The sequence below is a fragment of the Tachyglossus aculeatus genome, chromosome X2 (assembly GCF_015852505.1).
Source record: "Tachyglossus aculeatus isolate mTacAcu1 chromosome X2, mTacAcu1.pri, whole genome shotgun sequence".
Lineage (NCBI taxonomy): Eukaryota > Metazoa > Chordata > Mammalia > Monotremata > Tachyglossidae > Tachyglossus > Tachyglossus aculeatus.
Genome location: NC_052100.1, coordinates 16,030,002 through 16,055,290, shown reverse-complemented (window position 1 = coordinate 16,055,290; position 25,289 = coordinate 16,030,002). Strand labels below are relative to the sequence as shown.

The following is a 25,289-nucleotide window of genomic DNA, read 5'->3' as shown; positions in this document are numbered from 1 at the left end:
GTTTAAAAAAAGCATTCTCTAGATGGCTCCACTGTTCTCTCCTAAAAGACAGTGGTGTCACAGTATTTCCATGAAAACACAAAGAACAAGTCCAATATTTGGAATTGCTATGGACAATCTCCTCTTTAGAGAAACAGGCTCGTAGTTCTCACTTTTCAAGTGCACAATAGTTTTGTGTAATGCTATATTTTATGTAATTGATTTCCCCACAACTAAGTGTTCAGTACCTTAAACATTATGGAACATGATGGCTCCAGGAAGCATTAAACATTTATCAGTGAAAGCAGGTAAACATTTCATATAAATATGAATAAACACTTTCAATTCATCCAATCAAAGAAAAATATTTTTCCTTGTGATTTAGCAAAACTAACTTTTGGTCTCATAAATATATGTTATCAAGCTGGCTACACATTTGAAGAATACCTTTGTAACAAAGCATTTCTAGATTGAAAGTGATTTAAATCAGATTTACATACTCTCACAAAAAATATGTGTTGCATCAGACACTGGTAGAGATGGTCCCTTAATGGACCCTGATGGTGCATTAGAGAACCTGTGTTTCTAACCAGAAGAGTTGTAGATTACAACAGTATTATATAAATTCAAGTTGAATGGTAAAACAGTCACTCTCACTTATTAGAAACACACAAGTAACTTTTCAGAATAACTCACAAGGAAATTGGTATAACCATAGACATTGTGAGATGCTGGCACACACTTCTTTCAAGGCCAATGTGGCTTTGATTTTTTTTCAACAGAAATAATATTTCAAAGTCAGTTTCACTTGGACTTTTAGACTTGGTCATTTGTTGTCTAGGAGGTGGCTCAATAATGAATCCAATCCTGTGGAAGAACTCCATATTTGTTTTAACATCTGACATTCTTGGTCATTGGCATCTTCCAGCACAGATTTCAGGAAGCTTTGCACCAGGCATTTGGATTCTTCTAATACCTGAAGTGAGAGTGCAATACAAATTAGCAGGTTCTCTGTGGCTGTAAACCAGACCAATGCCTAATTACTGATGTTTAAAACTTCAAAAATCATTGGTTAAAGTTGTGTTTATTTATAGGTGGCTGTGGCCACAGATTCACTTTAATACATAAAAATGAATGAAAAGAGCTTTTACGGTAAAATATTACCCAACTTGACCATAATTCATATTTTTTAAACATGTATCCATCTGCATCACTCAGGTGGCTTTGGCTAACACCTCTTCATGGACCACCTGCTCTACTCTTGTATTTCTGCTTGCTTCCAAGCCATCATCACCATTTGGATGTCCCCGCAACACCTTACACTCAACATGGCTAAAACTGAGTTTCTCCTCCTCCTCTCCCCTTTCTCCTCCTCCTCCTCCTCCTCCTCCTCCTCCTCTTCCTCTTCCATTCCTCTCTTTTCCATCACAGAAATCAGAGGTCATGGGTTCAAATCCCGGCTCCACCAATTGTCAGCTGTGTGACCTTGGGCAAGTCACTTAACTTCTCTGGGGCTCAGTTACCTCATCTGTAAAATAGGGATTAAGACTGTGAGCCCCCCGGGGGACAATCTGATCACCTTGTAACCTCCCCAGTGCTTAGAACAGTGCTCTGCACATAGTAAGTGCTTAATAAATGTCATTATTATTATTATTATTAATAACTCTGTTGTATCGGATTCTCCCAAATGCTTAGTACAGTACTCTGCATATAATAAGCACTCAAAAATATCACTGTTTACTGTTTAATTACCTCACTTCCAGTGCTTAAATTTCACAGACTCTACCATGACCCCTCAATCCCCACTCCCCAGTCAGCCCATTCCAGTCCTCCCCTCCCACCACACCTCCTCCTTCCCATCCCTACCCCTTGTGTCATCCCCACCCTTCTTCCCTGCCACATTCCTCATCCCCCTCTCCCCTGTGCCAGCCCCGGTCAACTCACTCCCATCCAACCCCTGACCACTGCTCACGCCATCCCCTCCCCAAGAACCACCCACACACAGCCTCAACTAAGTGCAGCTTGGGGAACCCCTGTTCTATCACAGGGAAGTTTCCCTTCATCCTTGGCCTGTTTCTGACCCAGTCGCTACTCCTCTACTCCATTACTGAAACCTGGCTCTTCCCAGACAACACCTCCCTCTACCTGGAGGGGACCTGATCTTCACCCACTCCCTGAGACTCACTGGGAAAGGAGGAGGTGTTGGCTTCATTCTCATGCTCCAATATTGCTTTCACACTATTCTACTTCCCTCATCCCTTTCTTTCCATTCATTCATTCATATTTATTGAGCACTTACTGTGTGCAGAGCACTGTACTAAGAACTTGGGAGAGTACACTATAACAATAAACAGACACATTCCTTGCCCACATATCAACCGCCTCTACCACCCACTCCAGATTCTAGTAATGGTCATCTACCGCTCCCCAGGTCCCACCTCCAACTTTTTTAACCATTTTGATCCCTTTCTCACATTCCTTCTCTCTTTCTCCATCCCTACATTGATTGATCCTTGGGGATTTCAATATCTTGCTTTCTATCACTCCTCAACTCCACTGACCTCCAGATCCACCCCACCTCACCCACTCACCAACTCACCACATACTCGATCTCATCATTTCTAGCCACTGCACAATCTCTACCCTCACCAACTCTGAAATCTCTCTATCTGACCACAACTTTCTCACCTGCCTTCTCTCCCACACACATCTCCTCCCCACAAATCTGTGCTGTTCCCCCACAGGGACCTCTGATCTATTGATGCCACCCAATTTTCTCAAGTCATCATGCACCATTTAGCCTCCATACCCAAACTCCAGTGCTTAGAACAGTGATTGGCACATAGTAAGAGCTTAACAAATACCATTATTATTATTATTGTTACCTTCCCTTAATAATCAAAATGACACTCTCAACACCACCCTCTCTAATGAACTCAATTCACTTGCTTCCCTATCCCATTGTTGATCTCATACCACTAACCCACAGCCTTGGATCAACTTCACAGTCCACCTCATTTGCTCTTGTGAATGAACCACAGAGCACTGTTGGAGGGAAATCCAGATATCAGACTGACTTTGTCCACTTCAAGTCTATCCTTGTGTGCTTTAACTCTGCTCTCTCCTCTGCTTGGCAAAATGATTTCTGTATCCTTATTGACACCCATGCTCATTGCCCTTGCCAGCTGTTCCAGATGTTAAACTCCCTCCACAAACCACCTGTCACCCCACCTCCTCCCTCCCTTGCTCCTAATGACCTGGCCCCTACTTTATTGAGAAAATTGACACCATCTCCCTTAATTCTCCCCTGCCCTTCCCCAAAGCCTTCCCCTCCTTCTCCTTCTTCAACTCTCCCATCATTCCCAGTAGTATCTCTAGAATAGATCTCATGCCTTCTCTCAAAGTCTGCACCCTCTACATGTGCCTCCTCCCCCAATCCTTCACACCTTATCAAAACACTTGCAGCATCCTTTCTTCCTTCCCTAACTGCCATCTTCAACTGTTCGCTCCTTCCCCACTGCTTTCAGACATACCCATATCTCCCCTATCCTTAAAAAAACTTCCCCATACCCCACGGCTCCCTCTAGTTATCACCCCATCTCCCTTATACTTTTCCACTCCAAACTCCTTGAGCGAGTTGTCTCAAATTCCTCTCCTCCAGTTCTCTCCTTGAACCCCTCCAATCTGGCTTCCAACTCCTTCACTCGACAGAAACACGCGTCTCAAAGGTCACAAATGATCTCCTTCTTGCCAAATCCAATGGCCTCTACTCCATCCTAATCCTCCTTGACCTCTCAGCTGCCTTTGGCGCTGTTGACAACCCCCTTCTCCCGAAAACATTAACCAACCTTGGCTTCACTGACACTGTCCTAGTGCTTAATAAGGCCTAGAAGGTGGGGAGAGTGGTGGGCTGTTGAATGTAGAGGGGGAGGGAGTCCCAGGCCAGAGGGAGGGCATGGGCAAGGGGCTGGTGGTGAGATTCATGCGATTGAGGTACAGTGAGTTGGTTGGTATTAGAGGAGTGAAATGTGAAGACTGGATTGTAATAGGAAATCAGGGAGGTAAGATGTGGAGTAGATGTGGCAATCTGATTGAGTTCTTTAAAGCTGATGGTAAGGAGTTTCTGTTTGATATGGAGATTGATAGGCAACCACTAGAGGTTCTTGAAGGGTGACAAGACATGGAGTGAACGGTTTTTTAGAAAAATGATCTGGGCAGCAGAGTGAAGCATGGACTGAAGTGGAGAAAGACAGGAGGCAGGGAGGTTAGTGAAGCAGCTGATATAGTAGTCAAGATTGGATCGGTTAAGTGTGTGAATCAGTGTAATAGCAGTTTGGATGGAGATGAAAGGGTGGATTTTAAGGATGTTGTGAAGGTAAAAAAAATAGTATTTGGTGACAGGTTGATTATGTGGGTTGAATGAGAGAGATGAATCATGGAAAATGCCAAAATTAAAGGACTGTGAGATAGGAAAGATAGTGGTATTGTTTACAGTGATGGGAAAGACAGGGGGAGGATTGGGTTCATTCATTCAATCATATTTATTGAGCATTTAGTGTGTGTAGTGCTTGGGAGAATGCAATACAATAATAAACAGACACAACCCCTAACCCACAACAAAGTTACAGTCTAGAGGTGGGGAGACAGACATTAATATAAATATATGAATTATAGATGTGTACATAAGTGCTATGGGTCTTGAAGTGGGGATGCACAAAGGGAGACAGTCAGGGCAATGCAGAAGGGAGTGGGAGGAGAGGAAAGGAGTGCTTAGTCAGGGAAGGCCTCTTGGAGGAGATGTGCCTTCCATAAGACTTTGAAGTGGGGGAGAGTTATTGTTGGATTTGAGGAGGGAGGGCATTCTGGGCAGGGATTGTTTCTATTAGTTGCTTAATTGTACTTCCCAAGTACTTAGTACAGTGCTCTGCACACAGTAAGTGCTCAATAATAACGATTTAATGAATGAATGAATGAATGAATGAATGAATTCCAGGCTAGAGGCAGGACATGGGCAAGGATCAGTGGCAAGGTAGATAAGATAAAGGCAGAGTGAGAAGGTCAGCATTAGAGGAGAAACGTGTGTGGGCTGGGTTGTAGTAGGAGAGTAGTGAGGTGAGGTAGGAGGAGGCAAGGTGATGGAGTGCTTTAAAGCCAATGGTGAGGAATTTTTGTTTGATGTGGAGGTGGATAGGCAACCACTGGAGTTTTCTGAGAAGTGGGGAAATGTGGCCTGAACGTTTCTGTAGAAAAATGATCCAGGCAGCAGAGTGAAGTATGGGCTGCAATGGGGAAAGACAGGAGCCAGGGCGGTCAGGAAGGAGGCTGATGCAGTAATCCAGGTGGGATAGGAGAAGTGATTGCATTAACATGGTAGCAGTCTGGATGGAGAGGAAAGGATAGATTTTAGTGATGTTGTGAAGGTGGAACCAACAGGATTTAGTGATGGATTGAATATGTGGGTTGAATGAGAGAGAAGAGTCAAAGAGAATGCCAAGGTTAGGGGCTTGTGAGACAGGAAGGATGGTGGTGCCATCTACAGTAATGGGAAAGTCAGGGGGTGAGCAGGGTTTGGAGTTTGGAGATAAGGAGTTCAGTTTTGGACATTTTAAGCTTGAGGCGATGGGAGGACATCCAAGTAGAGATGTCTTGAAGGCAGGAGGAAATGCAAGACTGCAGAGAGCGAGAGATCAAGGCTGGAGATGTAGATCTGCGTATCATCCATATAGTGTTGGTAGTTGAAGCCATGGGAGCAAATGAGTTCTCCAAGGGAGTGGGTGTAGATGGAGAATAGAAGGGGACCTAGAACTGAACCTTGAGGGACCCCCAGAGTTAGGGGGTGGGAGGCAGAGGAGGAGCCTGCTATAGAGATTGAGAATGAGTGGCCAGAGAGATAAGAGGAGAACCAGGAGAGGACAGTGTCAGTGAATCCAAGATTGCGTAATGTTTCCAGGAGAAGGGGGTGGTCCACAGCTGAGAGATCGAGGAGGATTAGGCAAGAAGGAGATAGTTGGTGAACTTTGAGAGGGTGGTTTCTGTGGAGCGAAGGTGATGGAAGCCGGATTGGAAGGGGTCAATGAGAGAATCGGAGGAGATGAATTTGCAACAGTGGGTGTAGACAATTTGCTCATGGAGTCTGGAGAGAAATGGAGGAATGGAGGGAGCCGTGGGGTCAAGGGAGGGTTTTTTTTAGAATGGGGGAAGACATGGGCATGTTTGAAAGCAGTGGGGAAGAAGCCACTGGAGAACAAACAGCTGAAGATAGCTGTTAGGGAGGGAGGGTGCAAGTGTTTTCATAAGGTGAGAAGAAATGGGGTCAGATGTGCAGGTGGAAAGAGTGGCCTTTGAGAGGGTTTGGTTGGGAAGATAAGAAGTTCTGTTTTGAACATGTTTACTTTGAGTTGTCAGCAGGACATCCAGGTAGAGATGTCCTAAAGGCTGGAAGAAATTCAAGACTGCAGAGAAGGAGAAGGGCTAGGGCTGAAGAGGTAAATTTGGGAATCATCTGGTAGTTGAAGTCAAGGGAGTAAATGAGTTCTCCAAGGGAATGGAGAATAGGAGGGCACTCAGAACTGAGCCTTGAGGGACTAGCAGTGTTAGGAGGTGGGAGGCAGAGGAGGAACCTGCAAAAGAGATTGAGAATGAGCGGCCAGAGAAATAGGAGCAGAACCAGACCGCTACCTTGCTAGTTCAATCTCTCATCCTATCCCGACTGGATTACTGCATTAGCCTCCTCTCTGATCTCCCATCCTCCTGTCTCTCCCCGCTTCAGTCTATATTTCACTCTGCTGCACGGATTATCTTTGTACAGAAACGTTCTAGGCATGTCACTCCTCTCCTCAAAAATCTCCAGTGGTTGCCTGTCAACCTAAGAATCAAACAAACACTCCTCACTCGCCCCCTCCTACCTCACCTCCCTTCTCTCCTTCTACAGCCTAGCCTGCACCCTCCGCTCCTCTGCCACTAACCTCCTCACTGTGCCTCTTTCTCACCTGTCCCGCCATCGACCCCTGGCCCATGTCCTTCCCCTGGCCTGGAATGCCCTCCCTCCACACATCTGCCAAACTAGCTCTCTTTCTTCCTTCAAAGTCCTACTGAGAGCTCACCTCCTCCAGGAGGCCTTCCCAGACTGAGCTCCCTTTTTCCTCTCCTCCTCCCCTCCCCATTGCCCCCCTCCCTCTGCCCTACCTCCTTCCCCTCCCCACAGCACTTGTATATATTTGTACAGATTTATTACTTTATTTATTTTACTTGTACATATTTACTGCTCTATTTTATTAAAGATGTGCATATAGCTATAATTATATTTATTCTGATGGTTTTGACACCTGTCTACATGTTTTGTTTTGTTGTCTGTCTTCTCCTTCTAGACTGTGAGCCTGTTGTTGGGTAGGGACCGTCTGTATATATTGCCGACTTGTACTTCCCAAGCACTTAGTTCAGTGCTCTGCACACAGTAAGCACTCAATAAATATGATTGAATGAATGAATGAAAAGTGACAGGATTTTGTTTTAAAGTAGTATTGAAATCGACTACTTACCACAGCACTACAGGAGGCCATTTCCTTCACTCGTAGCATTACTTCTTGACTGAAGGTTACTGGCCAAAATACTTGTGATACAAGCCCTTTACTGCAAGCCTCCTGCGCCGTGAGCTTCCTTCCACAGAACAGCATCTCATTTGCCTGGAAAAGGAAAGGTGGGTCAAAGATTATGCAACTTTGCCTCTAAACCCCCAGGGGTTACTTGGAAAGACCCAAGGGGGTGGCCCTCCTAGGGGTTTTAAATACCCAGGCCACAGAGAATTATAATTGAAATGAAATGGACAAAACCTCTCTCCTCCTGGCTAGGCCTCCAAAGTCCTTTAGATCACAGCTGCCTTAGATGTCTGCCATGAGAATGCAATTAAGGGTAGATTTTAGAAGTAAGAAAGAAGGAAGGAGCCCTTTCTGATAGAGAAAATATCATGAAGGCCAGACAAGACTTCCTGGGAAATGTGAAAATCACCTTTAGACAAAGGTTCAGCTGGTTTCACAATCATTGAGAGCACAGGAAGAAACAGTGACATTTATACATTTATAAATGTATATGGTTAGGTCAAGACCTGGATTGGTTTAGGAAGAGGATATGGCCTCCTGTTTCTGAGGGCAGTCTAAGACAGGAGAATCTGACAATAATAAATACACACTAGGAATCTTAAGGTGGGAGGGGCCAATCTCAGATCAGAGATGCAAATGTGGTTGCTGGGCAGGAGGGGATTTTAGGCTAGGGTCTTTGCCCCACAAGTAGGGGCAAGAGGTCCTTGCAATGTGTGTTAGGGCTGGATGTGAGCTGGGGTCTTCACAGCAAGCATGCTGATCATGTAACCAAAAACTTGTACACATCACTAAAGACACCTTATGGCCCAACACATACAATTACTGGGCCCCCGAAGAATGAAGAAGGATCCAGCATAGCCTATGGGAAAGTGTCTGGGCCTGAGAGTCAGAGGACCAGGGTTCTAATCCCGGCTTTGCCACTTGCCTGCTGGGTGATCTTGGGCAATTCAATTAATTTCTCTGGGCCTCTGTTTTCTCCTCTGCACAATGAGGATTTAATACCCAGGACAGGGACCGTGTCCAATCTGTTTGTCTTGTATCTTCTCCAGCACTTAGTGCAGTGTTTGGCACATAGTAAGTGCTTAATAAATACCATTATTATTCTGCTCTGGAAGTGATCAAGGGCAAGGGGTGGGTGGTGTGAGATCAACAAAGGGACTGAGGACATTCCAGCACCCACACCACCATGGAGTCCCCCCTAAAAAAAAAAAGGTCCCTGTCAAAATAATTCTAACAGGAGTTGGAGATCTAGCACTTATTCTTTTACCAGTGGCCTATTCCAAACCATTCCTCAAACTCAATATGTCCAAGACTGAACTCCTTATCTTCCCTCCCAAACCCTGCCCTCTCCCTGACTTTCCCATCACTGTAGACGGCACTACCAACCTTCTCATCTCAGAAGCCCACAACCTTGGTGTCATCCTCAACTCCGCTCTCTCGTTCACCCCACACATCCAATCCGTCACCAAAGCCTGCCGGTCTCACCGCAACGTTGCCAAGATCTGCCCTTTTCTCTCCATCCAAACTGCTACCTTGCTGGTTCAATCTCTCATCCTATCCCGACTGTATTACTGCCTCAGCCTCCTCTCTTAACCCCCCTCCTCCTGCCTCTCCCCGCTTCAGTCTATACTTCACTCTGCTGCCCGGATTATCTTTGTATAGAAACACTCTGGGCATTTCTCTCCTCCTCAAAAATCTCCAGTGGTTGCCTGTCAACCTAAGAATCAAGGAAAAACACCTCACTCTCGGCTTCAAGGCTCTCCATCACCTCGCCCCTCCTACCTCACCTCCCTTATCTCCTTCTACAGCCCAACCTACGATTGAATGAATGAATATGTACAGAGAATACTGGAAGGAGCAGGAGAATGGGGTGGGGCAGGCAGCAGAAAAGGCAAAGAGCCACATAATGGTAACTGTAACAATCAGTCAATCTAACAATCATATTTACTGAGTGCTTACTGTGTGCAGATCACTGTACTAAGCACTTGGGAGGGTAGAATATAGCAAAGTTGGTAGACATGTTCTCTGCCCATAAGGAGCTTACAGTCTAGAGGGGGAAACAGTCATTAACATCAAGTGCTGTGAGGTTGAGGGTGGGGTGAATAAAAAGTACAACTCCAAGTGCAAGGCTGATGTAGAAAGGAGAGAGTAGGAGAAATGAAGGCTTAGCCTAGGAAGGCCTCTTTGAAGACATGTGATTTTAATATGGCTTTGAAAGTGGAGAGAGGGATGGTTTGTTGGCCAAGAAGGGGATGTGAGTTCCAGAATAGAGGCTGGACATGGGCGAGGGGTTGGAGGTGAGATAGACAAGATTGAGTAGGTTGGTGTTAGAGGAGCAAAGTGAACATGCTGGGCTATAGCAGGAAATCAGTGAGGTAAGAGGAGCATGGCTCAGTGGAAAGAGCACGGGTTTGGGAGTCAGAGGTCATGGGTTCTAATTCAAGCTCCTCCACTTGTCAGCTGTGTGACTTTGGGCAAGTCACTTCACTTCTCTGTGCCTCAGTTACCTCATCTGTAAAATGGGAATTAAGACTGTGAACCCCACATGGGACAACCTGATCACCTTGTATCCCTCCCCAGCGCTTAGAACAGTGCTTCACACATAGTAAGTGCTTAACAAATGCCATTATTATTATTATTATTATTAAGATAGGAGGGGGCAAAGTGACTGAGTGCTTTAAAGTCAATGGTAAGGAGTTTCTATTTGATGCAGAGGTGGATGGGCAATCACTGGAGGTTCTTGAGGAGCGGGGAAATGTGGCCTGAATGTTTTTGTAGCAGAATGTAGCAGCAGAATGAATTATGGACTGGAGTGGGGAGAGACAAGAAGCTGGGAGCTGTCCCGAGGTGACCCTGGGGTACCTGCCATCTCAAGGTCAAATACTATCTCGTGACCACCTGAGCAAGCAGGTGGAACTTGGAAGTGAGGGTGGGATACCACCCCCACAACCAAAACTGCTAGATTGACAGCCCAAGCCGGGAATACAGAAGGTGTCCCTCGCACCCGTGCTGATCAAATTAGGTATGGAGGAGGGGGGAGACCAGAGATTGGATAGACTGAGGCCAGAAGCTGGAATGGCCTAGGGGTACAGGCAATAAATACCTCTGACCTCCTGGGTCCAGAACACCGAGACATGCAGCAGAAGGAGGAGCTGCTGCAGTAGCAGCAGCAGCAGCCCACGTGTCTCTCTCTGCTCAGAAGGCCAGATGCCCGCTCTGCAACCAGAACCAGTACACTGAGGCAAGGGCCGCGGGATGGGTGAGTGTCTCGTGGGTGGGACCCAGGTGCCCCGCTGCTGATGGGAATCATGAGTGGATTCCTCCCATGTAGGGATAGCACATGGTGAGAGCTAGCCGCCCACCACGTGCGCAGGTAATGGAATGAATTCCTCCCATGTGGATTCTTCCCGAGTGGGAAGTGCACATGGGTGAGAGCTAGCCACCTCACCCACGTGTGATTAACGTATGATTATGTTCCTCCCATTAGGGAAGCTCGAATATTGCTAATTGATTACATTCCTCCCGAAAGGGAAGCTCAATCCATTGCACCTAAACAACTACATAATTCAATTTGCCTTACAGGATAAATTTTGCATAAAACTCAGGCTTTCCATCCCCGGCCTCTCTCTCTCTCTCACCTCGCTGACGAACCTGTCCCTGGACGACGGGTGACAGGAGCTCAGCAAGGAGGATGATGTAGTAGTCAAGGCAAGAAAGAGTAAGTGATTGGATCAACGCAGTAGCAATTTAGATGGAGAGGAAAAGGTGCATTTTAGCAATGTTGTCACAGGAATTGTTGACAGATTGAATATGTGGGTTGAATGAGAGAGAATGAATTGAGGATAATGCCAAAGTTACAGACTTGTGAGACAGACATGCTGTCTACTATGATGGGAAAGCCATGGGGAGGAAAGGGTTTGGGTAGAAAGGTGAGGAGTTCCATTTTGCACATGTTAAGTTTGAGGTATCCAGGTAAAGGTGTCCTGAAGGCAGGAGGAAATGTGAGACTTCAGAGAAGGAGAGGGATCAGGACTAGATTTAGGAATCATTCACATAGAGATGGTAGTTGAAGCCATGAGAGCGAATGAATTCTCCGAGACTGGGTGTAGATGGAGAACCAAAGAGGATCCAGAACTGAACCTTGAGGGACTCCCAAAGTTAGTGGGTGGTAGGCAAAGGAGAAACCTGAGAAAGAGACAGAGAATGAGTGGCCAGAGAGATAGGAGGAGAACTAGGAGAGGACACTGTCAGTGAAGCCAAGATTGGATCATTTTTCCAGGAGAAGGGTGTGATTAACAGTGTTGAGAGCAGCTGAGAGGTCGAGGAGGATTAGGATGGAGTAGAGGCCGTTGGATTTGGCAAGAAGGAGATCATTGGTGACCTTTAAGAGGGGGGTTTCCATGGAGTGAAGTGGGTTGAGGTCAGACTGGAGTGGGTCAAGGGGAGAATTGGAGGAGAGGAAGTGGAGGCAGCAGTTGTACACAAATCGCTCAAGGAGTTTGGACAAAAGGACAATAGGATCAGGACGGTTACAAGCACAACAGAGAAAGGACAATAGGGCTACAACAAAGAATTGATAATCCCATCATCACCAGGAAAACTATTAATATTAGCAATATTGAGGGAGCAGAAAAACTTCTCCCCCCCTCCTCTGGACATTTAGCCTAAGAAGTCATACTAGCTGACCTGACAATGACACTTTTGCAAGAACTGTGTAGACTCCTAATAAGGGGACACCCCAAAATAAGTGGACACTTCTCAGGAACAGCCCAGACCACGCAGACTGATGTCAGAGGTGAAGAAATCCACCTTCAGGGTAAGGACCAGGGTCTTTGCTCTGTTGGCCAGAGTCCACTGGTCTCTACACCAGTGTAAAGTTGTCCCAAGGTGACCCTGGGGTACCGGCCATCTCAAGGTCAGATGGTACCTCGTGACCACCTGAGCCAGCAGGCGGAAATCGGAAGTTAGGGTGGGATACCGCCCCCACAACCAAAACTGCTAGATTGACAGCCCAAGCCAGGAATACAGAAGGTGTCCCTCGCCCCCATGCCCGTCAAATTAGGTATGGAGGAGGCGGGAGGGCAGAGATTGGATAGACTGAGGCCGGAAGCTGGAATGGCCTAGGAGCACAGGTGATAAATACCTGTCACCTCTGACCTTCTGGGCGGCAGAACACCGAGACATGCAGCAGCAGCAGGAGCAACCACAGCAGCAGCAGCAGCAGTGGCTCACGTGTCTTTCTCTGCCCAGAACGCCAGATGCCTGTTCTGCAACTAGGACCAACACACTGAGGAAAGGACCTGGGACAGGTGAGTGTCTTGCTGAACGCTCGTGGGTGGGAGCCAGGCGCCTTGCTGCGGACCGGTAACATAAGTGGATTCTTCCCATGTAGGGAGAGCTCATGGCGAGAGCTAGCCACCCCGGCACGTGCACGGGTAATGTAATAGATTCTTCCCATATGGAAAGCATGTGGCAAGAGCCAGCCACCTCACCCACGAGCGACCTACGTATGAGTGTGTTTCTCTTGTTAGGGAAACTCTAATATTACTAATTAATCACATTCCTCCTGAAAGGGAAGTTCAATACCACGTGCAAACAAACTCTAAGGGAATTCCGCCTGGATAGGACCTGGGTGTTCTGCCACACGTGATTAATGTTTGAGTGTGTTCCTCTCGTTAGGGAAGCTCTAATATTACTAATTAATCCCATTCCTCCCGAAAGGGCAGTTCAATTCATTACGCCTAAACAACTAAACAATTTAATTTGCCTCATGGAATAAATTTTATATGAAACTCAGGCTTTCCATTCCCGGTCTCTCTCTCTCTCTCTCTCTCTTTCCCTCTCCGTCTCTGTCTCTCTGTCTCTGTCTCTCTCTCTCTCTTTCTCTCTCCCCTGATTCCTGAACGAACCCGTCCCCGGGCAGCAGGTGACAAAAGGCAAGCCAGTAAACTACATCATTGTGGACCTTTTGTTGTGTCAGTTTGTTCTTGGATTGGTAATTATATTAGGGCAATGGGAAAGTTGTTTCTCTTTTTAGGTTGTGTTTTTTTAGGGTATTTGTTAAGCACCAAGTACTATATGCCAAGTACTGTTCTAAGTGCTGGGGTAGCTATGAAGTAATCAGGTTGGACACAGTCCATGTCCCACATGGGGCTCACACTCTTAATCCCCATTTTATAGATGAGGTAACTGAGGCACAGAGAAATTAAGTGACTTGCCTAGGGTCACACAGCAGACAAGTGGAGGAGCCGGGACTAGAAACGAGGTCCTTCTGACTCCCATGCTCTATCCACTAGGCCATGTTGCTTCTCTTACAGGAACCCCTGTACATTACTGAAAGGAGCAAATTGTCAGCAACAACAAGGTAATCAGGTCGGACACAGTCGCTGTCCCACATGGGGCTCATAGTCTACGTCAAAACATGCCAAAATAATAATCTCCAAAATGTGTTCCCCATCTTAGCTGTCATGAACAAGACTGGGAGTCAGGAGACCCGAGTCCTAATCCTAGCCCTACTATTGGTCTGCTGTGAGGCCTTGGGCAAGTCACTTAACCTCTCTGGTCATAAAATGGGGATATGATACCTGTTCTCCCATGTGAATTCCAGGTTGGGGAAGGATGTGTTGGGTCTGATTGTCCCTGTATCTATAATAATAATAATAATGGCATTTATTAAGTGCTTAGTATGTGCAAAGCACTGTTCTAAGCACTGGGGAGGTTACAAGGTGATCAGGTTGTCCCATGGGGGGCTCACAGTATTAATCCCCAGTTTACAGATGAGGTAACTGAGGCACAGAGAAGTTAAGTGACTTGCCCAAAGTCACACAGCTGACAATTGGCGGAGCTGGGATTTGAACCCATAACCTCGACTCCAAAGCCCGGGCTCTTTCCACTGAGCCATGCTGCTTCTCTAAGTATCTATCCCAAGTATCTACCTAAGTATCTATTCCAAGATACTCTGTGCTTTAGCATACAGTAAGTGTTTATACCACTCATGATTTTCATTGCCTAAGACTCCTCAACATTCATGTTTCTTTGTGTATTAATTTACATCTGTTCTATCTTTTATTATTATTGTTATTATTAACACTAATAATAATGGTGCTTGTGAAGCCCCTTACTATGTGCCAAGCACTGTTGTAAGCACTGGGGTAGTTAATCAGGTTAGACACAGTCCATGTCCCACATGGGGCTCAATCTTAATCCCCATTTGACAGATGAGGTAACTGAGGCCAGAGAAGTGAAGTGATTTGCCCAAGGTCACACAGCAGGCATGTGACAGAGCCAGGTTTAGAACCCAGGTGCTGCTGACTCCCAGGCCTGTGCTCTATCCACTAAGCCATGCTGCTTATTTGGCAATTTGTTTGTCCTCCCCTACCCTCCCGAATCAGCTCGTTGTGAGCAGGGAATGTCACTGTCTATTGTTGTATTGTACTTTCCCAAGTGCTTAGCACGGTGCTCTGCACACAGTAAGCGCTTAATAAATAGGATGGAATGAATGAATGAATACGTATTTCTGTATTTATCTCGAGAGCAAGGGACCACATCTTATCTCTTATCTTATGTTCCCCTGGCATCTATTGTAGTGTACTGCATACAGGTGGCACTCAGTCAACTGTGTTGATGTTGAGGATGATGATGATAAATTAACAGCTATTAAAGGGCAAGTGCAAAGAACAAAAAGCAGGGAGGATCAAAGTAGAGTAGAACGGAACTGATGGGGTGCAACAAAAAATGGGTAATAGTAATTTTGAGAGGTTTGTGAAGGAAAATGTGAAAGGCCTTTTGTCCTTTTCCCTGAAAGGCAGGGAAAATGGCAAGGGTATTGAAAGATAAGAATGGCCAGATGGAAGCAGACTGAAAGAATGCTGGAAAAATGACAAATCGGTTCAGACTGATTTAAAGAGAAGACTATCAATTAATCAATCAATCAATGGTATTTATTGAATGCTTGTGTGCAGAGTACTGTACTAAGTGTTTGGGAGAGTACAGTACAACAGAGTTGGAAGGCACGTTCACTGCCCACAATGAGTTTATAGCCTAGAGATTATGCTTTATGCGCCAATTCAGCAAGAATTCCAAAGAGATGAGGTTGGTGGGGGCTGGGGCAACAGCAAAGCAGGCTTTCTCAAGCCAATCTGCCTTTCCCCCTGCAAACATGCCCTCCACCCCCACACATACATACACACATATACACAGTTTCTACTTTCTGAGCTCCGAGGCCTGTCTCAAGGTCCCTGATGAGAGCAGACCCCTGACACTGGTTGAGCCAACCAGAGACCCTCACCTAGGGCCTAGTATGAGTCAGGAGAGACTTGGTCAGCCCTTTGCTTCAGAGACTAAGTCCCCAGAGCTCCAGGGCTGCTGCCTCTTCAGTGACCCAGTGCACAATATCCTGAACTATCCACATGCTTTTTTGAGTGTGAGGTAGGGCCATGTGTTTGAGTTGCTTTTCAGTAATGGGGATGGATTGCAGTGAACCATCAACATTCTCTTACCCAGTCTCTGTGTCTTGTCTTATGCTGACGAGTCATCTCCAACCCATAGTGACTGTATGGATGCATCTCTCCCTGAATGCCCCACCTCCACCTGCAATCATTCTGCTAGTGTATCCATACAGTTTTCTTGGTAAAAATACAAAAGTGGCTTACCATTGCCTCCTTCCGCGCAGTGAACTTTAGTCTCCACCCTCACCTCTCTCCCATGCTGTTGCTGTCTAGCACAGGTGAGTTTTGACTTGTAGCAGATTGCCTTCCACTCGCTAGCCACTGCCCCAGCTCGGAATGGAATGGATATGCCTCTGCTTGACTCTCCTTCCCATAGTCAAGACTGGTAGGATACTAGAAACTTTCCAGGTGTGGTCCTGAGAGGGGAGTCTCTGTGTAGCCCACAACATAGTTTGCATGATGATTGAGTGGGGTATGCAGTCTGTGACTAAGGAGCAGTTTATGTCTGGGCACCTTCTGGGCACCTAAAGCCTGGACTCCATTTTGTTTGGCCAAGATGCCATTAGCTCAAATTGGGCACAGCATATACACCACTATTTCTGAGTCAGCAGATGTTGTTGACATCCTCGACTGCAGCTGCTGACCCTGAGGGGTTGCAGACCCTGAAAGGGCCATATCAGGAAGTGGTATTTACCCATGCCGATGAGCAAATGAGGAGAACAAGGCAGGGTAGAGCAACTACCCAAGTGGAAAACTACCTGGTTTGGTCAGATACCCCTATATAAATAGGCACTGAAGAACAACCTTTTGTAGCAGAACAAATTCACTGTTAGCCAGACTAACACTTGCCTCTATCCAGAGTGTAGGCACCACCAAGAAGAAGATGGGGGACTCAGTTGGTCATCATTTATATGTAAGTAGACCCTGCTTTGACCCGGATGTCAAAGTGCTTATGGACCATATTCATGCCATAGTGGGTTGGACCTAAGGTGAGCTCAGTGGCTTAGGCCTGTTAATAGTAACTTGCTTCTGTGATTAGCGTGGTTGGACCTAGGCGAGCCTGGAGACTTGGGCCTGATTGCAGTAACTTATTTGTGAGACTAGCATGGTTGGGCCTAGGTGAGCCCGGTGGCTCAGGTCATGTTTGTCATGACTTTTCCTCTGAATGCTAGCATGCTAGACAATTAGTTGAGCCCAGCCGTTGGGCCATGTTGTAATGAATACTACTAGCATTTTAGACGATCTTGGGGAGCCCGCTTTCTGCTTCTACCTTTCCAAGATTTTGCTTTTGCTTGTGTGTGAATGGGACCAAATACAAAAATCGAGATTCTTATTTTAAATGCATCCCGGCTCATTCTGTTTAGCTGCTGGCTCATACCAGCGGGTGTAAGTGGGATCCCGAAACCCAGGTCTTATTGACCTGTGACACCCTCTCAGCAGCATACCCCATGTGACCTCATCTAGTTTGTACACTATTTTGAAAAGAGGCACTCATATCCACTCTACCAATCGTTGGGGGCTTGGCTGGGAAATCATGTGTGATCATGTACATGCAACAGAATATCCCCTTATGCCCCCTCAGCAGCAGAGATCTTCACCATTATAGATAGAACTTCCATTCTTTCCTTGCCCACCTTTTGGCTCCCATCTGGGGGAAGAGTTGCAACAGCTCCTTTCAGGACCACCCTGCATCTACCTGCATCTCCTCTACCACTCCCTCCTCAGGTAAGTGACATTGCTGCCATCCCCTCCCCAGCTCCCTTTACAGAAGCTTCTGGACTGGATAATCTTTTTTTTGAGAGAGAGAAGATAAAACCCTAAGAAAATTTGAACTATAAATGTAAAACCAGATAAATACTCCCCAATATTACAGGGTTTTTGGAGCAGAAAAATCTATACCCTATTCATAAGCAAGATCATAACCAGAGAGCTTTTGGTCAGGCTGCTGTCCAAATAAAGGCACTCTCTACATCACAATTTCTAAATCACCAAGTGAACATCATCTTTACAAGACACTAGATAAAGCAGCAATGGAGGGAATGGAATCAAGGCTTTTCCCTGTATTCGTTGGCACTCTTAGTAGCCCTGGACTCTGGTGACTACTGAGCAGGTTGGACTCCCTAGAGAAGATCAAAAAATGACTTCATGGTGGTATGGCTGGATAGTCTTAGAATGTAGTCCCCTAGAGGGTCAGGGATCGGGTCTAATTCCCACCTGTGTATTCGTTTCCAGTATTTAGTACAATGCTTTGCACACAGTAAGTGCTTAATAAATACTATTACTCCTATTACTGCATCAGAGGGGATGACATCCCAGCTGAACCACTCCCCATCTCCAACAGAATGAAAGATGCCATTCTCGATGACCCAACGCAGAACAGGAAAGGTAGTGTTAAATTATTTCAGGAAATCTTCCAACTCAATAGACTAGAAACATCATAAAAGTTCTGTATGTTGACTGCTATGCTCTGACAGCATATATGGGTGTGACTGAGTTGGCTAGAATCAGCAAAGGGTCAAGGACCAAGGATAGTTCAGAGATCAGTTTCATGTGTGCAGAGCACTGTACGAAGTGCCTGGGAGAATACAACAATAAACAGATTTCCTGCCCACAACGAGCTTACAGTCTAGAGGTGGAGGAGACAGACATTAATATAAATAAATTACAGATATGTACATGCTGACTCACTGACAGGGAGTGAGTCAGGGCAATGCAGAAGGGAGTGGGAGAAGAGGAAAGAGGGGCTTAGTCAGAGAAGGCCTCTTGGAGGAAATGTGCTTTCATAAGTCCTTGAAGGAGGGGAGAGTAATTGTCAGATTTGAGGAGGGAGGGTATTTAGGCCAGAGGCAGGACGTGGACAAGGGGTCGGTGGTGAGATAGATGAGATCGAGGCATAGTGAGAAGGTAAGCATTAGAGGAGCGAAATGTACAGGCTGGGCTGTAGTAGGAGAGTAGCAAGGTGAAGTAGGAGGGGGCAAGGTGATTGAGTTCTTTGAAGCTAATGGTGTATTTACCCCAGAGCTTAGCAGAGTGTTTGGCCACAGAGTAAAGTGCATATCATCATCATCATCATCATCATCATGATGAAAAAAGAGCTAGTAAAAGTCTATAGAAAAAAACCTTACCAGTGCCACACCCAGGTAATGTGGAAATGTATATGAAGAGCATCCAGCGGGAGTGTGGCAGGCAGCAACATAAGGTGTCTGAAACCAAGCCTTATCACTCGCCCACACAATATCACACAGAGGCAGAAGAGATGCTCCGAGCCCTATGGCAGGGCCATTGACAGCTACTACAATAGGCTTCTTAAAATTGATGAAAGATTTTATAAAATCCCTAGAATTAGAAAAAGGAAAATCTTAAGAAACTCTGTAATAGAATTTTATTTCCACCCATGTTTAACTAATAGTGTTAACAATTGAACTAGCAAGAGTTTCTAACCTTGGGGGAAAGGTCTATGATGAAAAAAATGCTGATCCCAGAAAAATGCTCTAGTTGACTCTTAGTTCTCGCTTTCAGGGCTTCATATAGTGCTCTGCACACAGTAAGCACATTAATAAATACTATTACTACTAAATAACAAATGGTTTGTTTGTGAGTTCATGTCCTAGTACACCTCCCTACAGTAAAACTGTGTTCATTTTGTGTACACACACACACACACAGTCCCCCCCCCACTTTCTCCCTCCCCTCCCCCCAGCCCCAGACTCCCAAAACACAGTAAGCAAGAAAAGAAAGCTGCTTTGAAAATTAGTAACAGTCAAGAGAGGTTGAGAAATTCGGGCTTGGGTTAGGCTGTGTCACTAACCCAAAACTTATTTGAGCTGGAATATAAAGCAGCCCATGCTGGAAGCTTTTTTGGAGTCAACCTGGAACCTTATTTTTCTTGTGAAAATTGCCAGTGGCAGCCTGTTGAGTAAAACTGAGGAAATTGCTCCCAGAGTGCAATGGCCCCAGCCACTGAAGAACCTGCCTGCAGTATTCATTCATTCACTCATTCAATCGTATTTACTGAGCACTTACTGTGTGCAGAGCACTGTACTAAGTGCTTGGAAAGTACAAGTTGACAACATATAGAGACGGTCCCTACCCAACAATGGGCTCACAGTCTAGAAGGGGGAGACAGACAACAAAACAAAACATGTGAACAGGTGTCAAGTCATCAGAATAAATAGAAGTAAAGCTAGATGCACATCATTAACAAAATAAAATAAATAGAATAGTAAATATGTACAAGTAAAATAGAGTAATAAATCTGTAATAAATAAATAAAGGGATGCCTGTATGTACTTTTCTCTCTCTTTAGAGTGTGAATGCCAACAGTATAGGTCTTATTATACTTGTTTCTTTCTCCTATTTGCAGTATTATGGAGCAATACCTATGTTATCTCTTGCTTTATTAAGATATACTCAGTTCCTGCTGGGGCTTGTGTTTTCACTGAACAGACAGAATTGGGATGGCTGAATTAGGAAGCATTCTTCAGATTATGCACATCTGCCTGGATACAATATGACATGCTGTCAGAAAAATGATTGTGCAGATGCATGTACACAAGGTGTGGGTGAATACTACAATGTGGGTTTTCTTTAACCTAGTGTTCTTCAAGAACACAATCCCCACACTATAGAAGAATTGGGTGCACTTGCTACATTGAGATCATACCTCAACTACAAAAGAATGTTACTCCCTTTCCTCTCCATCATAACTGCTACCACGTTAATACAATCACTCATCCTATCACACCTGATTAATGTATCAGCCTCCTTACTGACCTCCCAGATTCCTGTCTCTCCCCACTTCACTGTGCTGCTCGGATGACTTTTCTACAAAAATGTTCAGGACCTATCGCTCTGCTCCTCAAAAAACTCCAGTGGTTGCCCATTCACCTCCACATCAAACAAAAACTCCTCACCATTGGCTTTAAAGCACTCTACCATCTTGCCCTCTCCTATATCACTTCACTTCTCTCCATCTACAACACAGCCAGCACACTTTACTTCTCTAGTGCTAACCTTCTCACTGTACCTCAATCTCGCCTGTCTCACCACCGACCCCTAGTCCATGTCTTGCCTCTGGCCTGGAACGCCCTCTGTCCTCAAATCTGCCAGACAATTACTCTCCCTACCTTCAAAGCCTTACTGAAGGCACATCTCCTCCACGAGGCCAGACTAAGCCCCACTTTTCCTCATCTCCCACTCCCTTCTGCATCACCTTCACTTGCTCCCTTTGCTCTTTCCCCCTCTCAGCCCCACAGCACTTATGTACTTATCTGTAATTTAATTATCTGTATTGATATCTGCCTTCCCCTCTCTAGACTGTAAATTCGTTGTGGGCAGGGAATGTGTCTGTTTATTGTTGTAATGTACTCTCTCAAGCGCTTAGTACAGTGCTGTGCACAGAGTAAGTGCTCAATAAATCTGACTGAATTAATGAATGAAAAGCAACTCCAAATCTCTCGCTGGACATTTTAGAGGTATTCAGCTGGTAGGCCATATGTCTTGGATTAGTTGGGACAATCCCAGATTTTTTTTGGCTGTCCCAAATGATTTTACAAAGAGATGCAAATGACTTGGATGTGGGACTTCTCTTGCTAAACTGGCCAGCCAACCTTGAAGTGCCCCACCCCCCTGTTCCCCTTGCTCTCCTCAGGCCTGGGGTCCAGGGCAGAGAGGTGAGCCCTGCCTGGTCTCTTAACACGGAGACCCGTGCATAGAACCTTTGCTGCCTCAGGGCAGTAGGCGGCTTCGAACACGGAGCCCCGCCCAAAGGTTCTTCCTCATTGTTCCTTCCCTTCCCTGGCTCCAAACTGTGGTCTGGGTTGAGCTCCGCTGCTGTGAGGAGAGGGAGAATCAAGCCGCCTCGTTGCCCCCATGGTTTAAGGTGGTTCTGCAGCGCCAAGAGGGGGCTCCCCCCTCCTTGATGTTTTGAAGGCGTCTCCCCCGCAGGCCAAATGGCTCTAAAATGACAGATCGGGCCATGAGGCGGAGATCAAGGGACCGCTGGAGGAGGGACTAAGAGTAATGAAGAAGAAGGGATGTCAATGTTGCGCTCAACCAGCAATGAGAAGCCACGGAACCCAATGGACAGTGCAGGGACTCATGAAGGTTCGACCCTGTGGGACCATCTTCGGGAGGCCTGAGGGGGACTGCCTGTGGCAGCCAGGGGTGGGATTATGTAAATGAAAGGATGTGGTAAAACCCCACCCGTGTAAATGGCTTGTGCTCAGTCCGTGGTTCACTCAGTGCCTAGATGGGCAGTCATGTGCTGAGCCCTTCCAGGAGGGAGTGGAGTTGAAGGTGCCTGACTTGGAGCAAGCTGTCATGTTTGTCTTCTCTACAATACATCTCACCAGGGGTGGTGGCACCTCAGCGTGGCTCAGTGGAAAGAGCACGGGCTTGGGAGTCAGAGGTCATGGGTTCTAATTCCGGCTCTGCCGCTTGTCAGCTGTGTGACTTTGGGCATCACTTCACTTCTCTGGGCCTAAATTACTTCATCTGTAAAATGGAGATTGAGACTGTGAGCCCCACGTCGGACAACCTGATTACCCTCTATCCTCCCCAGTGCTTAGAACAGTGCCTTGCACATAGTAAGCGCTTAACAAATGCCATCATCATCATCACCTGCTGTTGCTCACTCTAAATGCTTGGACCTCCATTTCCTGGCCACAGTATGCTCAATATAGCCATCGGAGTCCAAGCATTCTGAGATTTGTAGTCCTAACTTCCCAGAATACTTAGGGACTTTAATTGCCCACTGTCCCCCATCCCACTCTCACAGTCAGAAGGAAGAGGAAGATTTCTAACCTAAGGATGGTGTCCTGATGTCCCAGGTTCCTACAAAATACATATGGACAGTGGATTTGTGTCAGTCATAATTTCAAAATGCTGAAACTCTGTAATAACTGTGGTATGTGTTAAGTGCTTACTATGTGACAACACTGTACTAAGCGCAGGGGTAGATACATGATAATCAGGTTCCACATGGGGCCTATCCTGCCAAGACTGCCGGGCCAGGTTGGGACGGGTGGGGGGGGGTGCCCCCAGCAGGTGTAGGAGGGAGAACAGGCATTGAATTTCCACATTACAGATGACGGAAGTGAGGCTCGGAGAAGTGAGGTGACTTGCCCAAGGTCACAAAGAAGACAAATGCTGGAGCCAGGATTAGAACTCAGGTCCTCTGACTCCCAGCCTTCTAATGTATGATTGGAACATACATTTAAAACAACAACAACAATCCTTGGACTAGGTTCAGAGAGGTTTGATCAGTATGATGTGGGAGACATAGAAAGCAACTGTATTGAAAACTGTCTTTGAAAGTCAGCTATCACCTGATAGCTCTACCAGGAAGCTGTGCATCCCAAATCTCCTCCTCCACACCCTGCTCACCACCTCGCTTAACCTCAGCAGCAGTGCCAACACAAAACCATGGCAAGAGGAAATTAGCAAAGCATCACCTGCCTGGAATGTGACTTCAACAGTTATAGCAGTGTTTCTCATATGCGGTGCGTCCTAGTCCTTAAGAGAAAGTTCAAGAGGTCATGAAGATTGAGGCTTTGGAGCTCTCTGCACCTACTGGGGTAGAACCTCCCCAACACCTAGTTTTTCTGCACCTTATCCTAACAGTTCTCCTCTTTCTTAAGTCCCTATGTCTGCTCACCCCTGTTGCCTCTTTTTTTAATTTATGGTATTTGTTAAGTGTTTACTATGTGCCAGGCACTGTACTAAGCACTGGGGTAGATACAAGTTAATTAGCCTTTTTTAAAAAAAATGGTATTTGTTAAGCACTTACTATGTGCTGGGTACTGTTCTAAGCTCTGTACTAAGCACTGGGGTAGATACAAGTTAATCAGACTTTTTAAAAAATGGTATTTGTTAAGCACTTACTATGTGCCAGGTACTGTTCTAAGCTCTGAGGTAGATACAAGCTAATCAGGTTGGACACAGTCCCTGTCCCACATAGGGCTCACAGTCTCAATCCCCATTTGATAGATGAGGGGGGGAACTGAGGTCCAGAGAAGTTAAGTGACTTGTCTAAGGTCAAAAAAAGTGGAGGTGTTGGGATTAGAATCCAAGTCTTTCTGACTCCCAGGCCTGTGCCTAATCCACTAGGCCACATTGCTTCTCACTAGGCCATGCTGCTTCTCACGCTGCCCCTTCCTTTAATAACCATATCTCAGATTCTTCCTAACCCACCCTTACTTGCTAGGACTTCTTCGCTTCTTAGAGAAATATAGAACAATGTGTAGTGATCCGTCAGGCCAGTATTCTGTTTCCACCGATGGCTACAGAGCCTCTGAAGTGACTGTGTTACTGTTTCTCTCCTGGACGTACAGCATCATGGTTACATCTAACGTTTCTTCTGAGACAGAGCCCACCACTGACCTCTGGCTAAAGCATTATTGAGCCTTTTAATATACTACCTTTTCCTCTCCAGCACACCCTAACATCCCTAACTTTCCTTACTGTCTAAGTATATATCTAGGAAAGGTATAACTATTCTGGGTCTTCACTATAAAGCATACCATTAACCAGCAATAGAATTCATTGTGCACTTATAATGTGCAGAGCACAGTACAAAAGTGTTTGGAAAAGTACTGTTCATTGTCCACCTCCTCTACTTCTCTAATCCATTGACCTTTCACAGACATTTAACTCCTTCCTCAACCTCCTGTCCCCCACTCCCCACCATCTCTTTCCGCTAATGACCTGGCCACATTCTTCATCAACTAAATTGAAACCATCAGATGTGATCTCCCTAAAATCTCCCCTGCTCCTCTCCAATATTCCCCTCCTCCTCCAGCTTCTTTGATTCTCTCCATATTCTTTGCAGTATCTCAAGATGAACTCTTTCACCTCCTCTCTAACTCTAACCCCTCCACCTGTGCTTCTGACCCCATCCCTTCATACCTTTTTGAAACACTCTTCTCTCCTTGACTGCCATGTTCAACTGTGCACTTTCCAACAGCTTCTTCCCTGCTGCATTCAGATACGCTTATGTACTCCCTCCCTAAAAAAAAACCTTCCCTCGACCCCATGCTCCCTCCAGTTATTACTACATTTCCCTCCTACCATATCTCTCCAAACGTCTTGAGAGAGTTGTTTACACCTGCTGCTTCCACTTCCTCTCTTCCAGTTCTCTCCTAGATCCCCTCCAATCTGACTTCCACCCCCTTCACTCCACAAAAACCACCCTTTCTAAGGGAACCAATGACCTTCTTCACGCCAAATCTGACAGCCTCTACTCTATCCCAATCCTCCTATACCTCTC

At 45.9% G+C, this 25,289-nt stretch overlaps 1 protein-coding gene across 4 annotated transcripts in view; it reads right to left on the bottom strand.

Moving 5' to 3' along the window:
• Positions 1 to 384: 384 nt before the first annotated feature.
• The window catches only part of CDYL2 (chromodomain Y like 2), an 89,435-nt gene continuing 64,530 nt past the window's right edge, over positions 385 to 25,289 (bottom strand). For 2 of the 4 annotated variants that reach the window (XM_038770654.1, XM_038770652.1), the window contains 3 exons: positions 19,147 to 19,357; positions 7,518 to 7,661; positions 385 to 955 (listed from right to left, as the gene is read on the bottom strand). In XM_038770654.1, the coding sequence (XP_038626582.1) occupies positions 806 to 955; positions 7,518 to 7,661; positions 19,147 to 19,357 (505 nt within the window). In that variant the 3' untranslated portion in view covers positions 385 to 805. The remainder of the gene's footprint in view (positions 956 to 7,517; positions 7,662 to 19,146; positions 19,358 to 25,289) is intronic. The other 2 variants (XM_038770653.1, XM_038770655.1) reach the window with 2 other exon arrangements.